The 7,040-nt window shown below is 39.0% G+C and overlaps 1 protein-coding gene across 1 annotated transcript in view; it reads right to left on the bottom strand.

The window, feature by feature from the left end:
• Positions 1–6,136: 6,136 nt before the first annotated feature.
• The window catches only part of LOC145770237 (adhesion G-protein coupled receptor G7-like), a 30,231-nt gene continuing 29,327 nt past the window's right edge, over positions 6,137–7,040 (bottom strand). The window contains exon 20 of the mRNA XM_082581833.1: positions 6,137–6,751. Coding sequence (XP_082437959.1) covers positions 6,685–6,751 — 67 coding nt within the window. The 3' untranslated portion in view covers positions 6,137–6,684. The remainder of the gene's footprint in view (positions 6,752–7,040) is intronic.

Genomic DNA, 7,040 nt, shown 5'->3' with positions numbered 1-7,040 from the left:
TTTTAGTATTGAAAAAAATCATATAAGTTTTATGGTACATATGTGTACCATTGTCCCTTAGGGGAAATATCAGATGACTTTTCAGATCCGTTGAGGTACCTGTAGGCAGTGTGTTTTCGTGTTGTTGCTGATTCGTAGCTCTTTAATTTTAGCAAATGGTAATAGCCTATGTACATATTTGCAAACATTGCACCAGAAAAACACTCTAAAACAGAACAAGCAATATATGTATTGAGTGTAGTGTCCACCTGTGCTATATAAATGGTAGAAATTGCTTCTCATTGTATCATGAGTGTGGCTAACTTTACTGAACTGTCACCATTATACTTGGAAGATGTTTCTGTATGAATGTGGGAATTTCTGATTTTTATCAACAAGTTATATTGCATGGAAACTACACTTTCATAATAAAAGTGGTGAAGATGGGGCTGAGTTGACCCCCTATATGTGTTGAGTGCAATGTCCACCTGTGCTTTGTAAATGGTAGAAATTGCTTCTCATTGTACCACGAGTGTGACTAACTTTACTGAACTGTCACCATTATACTTGGAGGGTGTTTCTGTATGAATGTGGGAATTTCTGATTTCCATCATCAAGTTATATTGCGTGGAAACAACATTTTCATAATAAAAGTGGTAAATATGGAGCTGAGTTGACCCCACCATACCTAACATTGAATAATCGTGTGGGTAAAATCTTTAAAATCACAAGACTGTAAAGCGAAAGTGCTTTTGAAAAACAATAGGGCTCCTCATATGAAGCAACTAAAATCAAAAGAGCTATTAATAAAATTTCCCCTAAGGGACAATGGTACACATATGTACCATACCGTTTTATAATAAACAACAAAAAAATTTAAAAAAAAATTCTTAAATTCAATTTAAGCTGCCATTTTAAACTACAAAACATATTTATTTGGAAAAAAACTTTCTTAGAAATATTATATCCCTTAAAGGGTTTTAAATGTTTTCAACTGCGGTTGAATAGGTTTGGTGTCCATGTAAATTATAGAAGCTGATTACTTAGATTTTGTGTGTAGCCTAGTTGTTTTGGTAATTTCATCAACATTGTGCTTGTTCGAAGAAAACTTATATGCTTGGGCCTACCATTGTATATCTTTCATGTATGAGCCAGCAATGAAATATAAATTCAATTGTTTTAAAATTCTGCTTGGTTTTATCTCAGTATTAAAGTTATTTAGCCTACACACATGCCATAGCTGTGGAATGTTGCAAAGATCATGTAATGTTTACGTGGTGGTGTCTGCAATGATTGGGGTAATGAAGACGAAGATATTATAATGTTCGACCAGTGATACAAATTTATTCTAAGAACTTAGACTCATCGGATGACAACAGTGCTGAAACCGATGGTCAAACAATGATGAAAAAAAAAACCAACAAATCTTCAGTAAAATACGTTTTCAAGTAGAGCAAATGTGCCTTGGAAACAAATCAGCAATAACATAGACAGAAGTAACGAAGCTTTTCATTAGTTTGAGGTCCTGATAAACTAAAAGCAGTAAAAACACAATTCTCATAACGAAAAGAAAGCCAAGAAAAAAAGAAAAAAAAAAGTCATTATGCTGATGAAGAACCAGCCATTCCTACTTGTCAGATATGACCGACATTGATTTATCGAATGCCGGGAAATGCAATTCTAATATTGTATACTGTATAGTGTATAACAAAGCCGTGCAAACTGGTCTATCTGCTGAATGTCATGTTTACATGGTCTCCATGAACAGAGAGCATTAAAAAGTTAACAAAATTAACAAAAGCAGTCATAAATACGTCAAAAGAGAAAGGTAATATTTTAGATTAAATAGCCTCTATCATTAGTGCAACAAGAAGTTGGTGTGTTACGGCAGGGATCCGCAAATAGTGGGTCGCGACCCAAATTTGAGTGGCGAGACCATCCACAGTGGGTCGCAAAACGGTTTAAACTTACTATAAATATAACTTGTATGGCAAAATAAATACAATCATATACTTCTTGATGTGCTGAGTTTCGTACAATTTTGTACAAGAAAATTTATACTTTCGATTGTAGTACGGTACAGTAGTCCACGCTTATTAAGCCCACGGTTATAAAGCCTAGAAGACACCTTAAGCCAGGACATAAAAATTCTCTCAGTTTATCTCCATAACTGGCGACTAAAACTCAGCGAAACCAAAACTGTGGCAGCGGCTTTCCTCCTCCACAATCGGGAAGCTGATCGTGAGCTACATGTTCAGAACAATGGACAATCTCTGTCCTTCTGCCCCGAACCAAAATAGCTTGGTGTGACACTAGGCAGATCGCTCACATACCACCTACATTTGGTGTTACTGCGCAAGAAACTCACATCTCGCGCTGCGCTACTCAAGCGCCTGGCAGGCTCCAGCTGGGGGGCGTGGGCTGACACTTTGCGTATAGCAGCCTGATCCCATGTCTACTCTTCAGCAGAGTACAGTGCACCTGTTTGGTGCTGAAGTGCTCACACTACCACAACATCGACACTGCCATAAACAGTGACCGGATATATGCGTCCCACACCATTGGACATATTTTCATTCTCGCTATCATCCTACCCGCTGAGCTTCGCCACGACGAAGCTACCCTGTCTCTCGGTCGATGGGTACTGGAGCCTAACCATCTTCTCCACCACAAGATCTCTGCTCCCCCAAATGAGCACCCCCGTCGACTCGTCGTCGTCGTGTGAGCTTCTGGGGCCGAGGGTCTATCCTTTTACCAACCCAGATTCACGATGTTCCCGGACTACACTGGAAGGCTAATGGAGAGCAGCCAGTCTTTGGTTTCATCATCCATGACACGTTTCATAATCCATATTCAGCTGTCTATTTTATCTGCTGGTTTCAGTTAATCACGTAGATTTACATGTCTTTGGAATCCTCTACTGCAACTACCAATAGAAAACCTCAGGCTGAAAAATGTTGTTGAGGTATGGAAAGAGGGAAGAGGGAAGAGGGAAGAGGGAAGAAGGAATAGAGTCTGGTGTCGGTTGACTTTCATTCAGAAGTCCATTTATGGTCCGCCCAAGCAGCCGCAGAGATGTCTTGTACATCAGCTTCGTTGATAAGAAGTTGAGCGGCTGGCACGAATGGGTGTCTTGATTTCAGTCGACTGGGGTGCTCGTTTGGGAAGGCAGAGATCTTGTGGTGGAGAAGGTGGTTAGGCTTCAGTGCCCGTCGACCGAGGGACAGAGTGGCTTCTTCGCGACGAAGCTCAGCGGGTTGGATGGCAGCGAGAATGGGGAGATTGTCCAATGGTGTGGGACGCAAGCATCCGGTCACTGTGCGCAGGGCGCTGTTTATGGCAGTGTCGATTTTATGGCAGTGAGCACTGCGGCACCAAACCGGTGCACAGTAAACGTTGAATGGAAGTCAAGTACCACCAGACTTCATTCGTTCATCCCCGACGCCGACACATATCCCATCGGCCTGACACTACAAAGACAAGCATGGGTGCGCCTCAACCCTCTTCGTACATGCGTTGGGCTTTTCTGCCCAATCAAGTACCAATGGGGAATGGCCTCTTCCTCCTCTTGTAAATGCGGTGGCGAGGAACAGACCGCAGACAACATCATCAATGACTGTACAATCTTCAAGCCACCTAACGGAGTGGAAGGTCTACGAGTCATACATGATGAAATCAAAGACTAGAGCTTCCTGAACAACATTTTTCAGCCTGAGGTTTGCTATTGGTAGTTGCAGTAGAGAATTCCAAAGGCATGTAAATCTACGTGATTAACTGAAACCAGCAGATAAAATAGACAGCTAGATAAAAAAGGATTGAATAGAGATTCTCAAAATGAGGGCTTGAATTTAAAATTCGAAGTGAATTTTTGTAGGCAAAGGACGGAAACTTCAACACTTTTTTACCAAAGGTCTTAGAATGTGCTGTTGTATCCTAAAACCTGGGCTAAAGTTGGATTTAAAAAAAATATTAACCTTCTCACCCTACTGAAATCAAGATAGGTATAGACGATCTTGGTGTGTGGACGCAACACCTACTGATTGTGGATGGCCTCTGAGACTTGATGAGCTCTTACGCCCTTTAACAGGTCTTTCGTTTGCTCCTGCTGGGATACCACATGCCCTCTACAAGTGATTGAGTGGGGGTGCCAGTTTAGTCGCTGGCTATACGACTATGAGCAGGTTATACTGGAAGTATGAAAAGTTAGCAATAGTAGCAGTGATTATACTGAAACTGTCGGGTAAACAAGCTCAGTATACCTGGGTTTTGAAATCAGAGTGACCATCTCTTAGATTCCTTACAGTTTAGCTTGAGACCATATGGTGATCAGTTACTCTGCATCGCCGCGTAGAGGCACTGTACGAGTCTTGGTGGTGGAGAGACTTTGTACTGGCAAAGGAAGCTTATGCCTACAACCTGCTCCTGTTTACATTAATTAGTTTTCCAGCGGCAGTGCAAGTCTGTTTTACTAGCTTTTGTCCCTGCGCTAGACGCATAACACCACCTTGTGCAACACTGATACTTGGCTGATAAACTGGCAGTTAGTAGCCTACAGCTTTAGCACCGACACCGATACGCCCAATTGGATGATGATGATGATTGATTTTAAAAAACAGCTTACAAAGGTCGGCGGTATTATATTTTACCTGGTACAGTGGTCCATTAACAATCCAATAGCAATATTATAAACTTTATATTATGCTTTGTTTAAATTCTAGATGCAATACTCTATTATAAATTAGGAAGAACAAACTCTACACTACTTGCTCCAATGCATATGTTACAAAACAAGTTTACTCTATCGTGTCTATTTTTGCCAGGATTAACAAGTACAACTAATTATTCTTTATCATCAGCTTAATGTGCTCAAGACTGAAGATATTATTAAATTGGAGATTACAAAATTCATGTACAAGTATGTGCACAAAATGCTGAAACGGGGATTTGCTTGCTGCTTTGCTTCTGTCAATGAAACTCACCAGTGTAGCACTTGTTAAAACAAAAGGAATGATTTATATTTACCATCTGCAACATCAAACTTTGAAAAGTAGATGCTATGATTTAAATAGAGTGGTAATATAAATGTTTTTTAAAGAATTTGTGCAATAGTCACTCTTGAAACATCTCAGTTATTTATGTCCTTGCACATAATCTTTATGTTTTATGTTGCCTTATTTGTTATTTCGCCGTTATACTGTAATTATGTTAAGTACCGGTGTTATGCATTGCTTTAATTACAGTAATGTTCTTCATTTTTGGTATTTTGTTGAAATTTTGGGTGGAAGCTGACTTTGAGGACTTTGTTGTCTTTCGCTGCCATATTTGTTCTGCAAATTATTTGTATTTAGTGTGTTTTGTAAATGTTTGTTTATTTGCCCACAGAACAAGATAACCTGAACTGAACTTAGAAGTCAGCTGATGGAGTAACATTCGAAATAGCTATTTTATGGTGGTACAGCCATTCTGCAATTGCAAATTTATTACTCCTGCTGTAACCTACCTACCATGGCTACCAAGAGATACTGCCTGATGTTGGTTTTGATTGGTTGGTTTTGAATCTTTATGCTCGGACTGACAAAGCCTTGATTGGTTTTCCTGGTAGTTTCACATACTTATAGAGGCTCTTGACGCAGGGCTGGTTACCAAGATTGAGAGAGCGAAGTTTTTCCGATTGTTGAAGTGTTGTTGCCGGGGATCTACTCTGTTCACTAGGTGCCGCTGAATGGAGAGCAGTTCTGAAATGCGTTGCTCAAGCGCATACCCCGATAGTCGAACTTGCGCCACGTGATCTTGAGCCGGCGCGTAACCACCGAGCTAACGGGGCGGACAAATGTTGGATTTGTTGGATTCTGCCAACTTTTCTACATTTTGCCAACGTTTCGTAACCATCTAAAAGACTTTTTATTAAAAAAACTTTTAACGTAATTTTTAAAGTTTTTTAATGCAAAATTTTTTATATCATTACGAGTCAGCAAAAAGTAGTTTTGTTTTTATAAAATACAAGTCAGACAGTAGCAGTAGTAAAAATCTACAAAGTACTGTAAGCAAATCAGGGCGCATCTCCAGGTAGCTATGCTTGTAAAGAGCCTATGTGCACATAATATCACAAAGTCCTAGTGTATAAAAGTTTGCAATATTTTCCATTTAAAGATTGTTGTATTGTTTAAAACATTTTGAATGCATTTTAAAGCATAATGAACACAATAATAAAACATAACACAATTAAAACAAAGTACAACATCTACAGTACAATACAAATGGATCGAACTTCTAAACACAAGCATTGGTATCTTTTAAATGAGGGCAACAAATTTAAGCAAGAACGTTTCCGTTCAGCTCCGCAGCAATAAACAACATTTAATAATTTGTTTCAGCTGTCAGTCTTTCAGTTAGGTATTAGAAATCTCACTTTACTTTTATTTTTGCTGTAATTATGTGTGTTTATACATTTTTCTAATCGCTTTACATCGCAAACCTTTACAAGGCTAAATAGAAACTAACTTTAAGTGCAATTTAATAAAAGGCATCAAACTCAGACCTGCAGATTCAAACATTTTGCCAAATTAGACATTCCATAAACCAAACATAGGCAGCTTAAGTCAGACACAAAGTAAAATCAAATCCTTTACACATAAAAACTGATTTATTGTCAAAAATGCACAGAACAACAATGATAAGTTTGAAATTATAAACTGGTTTCTTGGTTTAGCAGCTCTTCGTTGACTGGACATTCCCCTTGGACAGAACTGAATTCTTTGAACACGAGGAATTGCTGTCAAAAATAAAAAAGTTCATCTTTAAATTTTTTTTCATTGTTATCTTATTGTTCAACAAATGAAATGATGTTTTTCTAAAGGCAAACTTTTCCATGCTCAGATATTGAGCTTCGGAGGAATGAGAAGATAAGAATCTTATCACACTCAGCTTTCATTGATAGCCAGTTACATCCTCTCGGCTGCCTTTCTTTCAGCACTTACGCCAACCCAGTTTATTACAGCCTGGTTAGAGTTAGGCCGGCTATCGAAACAGGTTCGTATTATTGGAAATCCAAAGCCAACGAA

Source organism: Aplidium turbinatum, chromosome 5 (assembly GCF_918807975.1).
Source record: "Aplidium turbinatum chromosome 5, kaAplTurb1.1, whole genome shotgun sequence".
Taxonomy (NCBI): Eukaryota; Metazoa; Chordata; class Ascidiacea; order Aplousobranchia; family Polyclinidae; genus Aplidium; species Aplidium turbinatum.
Note: the sequence above shows the minus strand (reverse complement) of the source record. Positions and strands in the feature narration are given on the sequence as shown.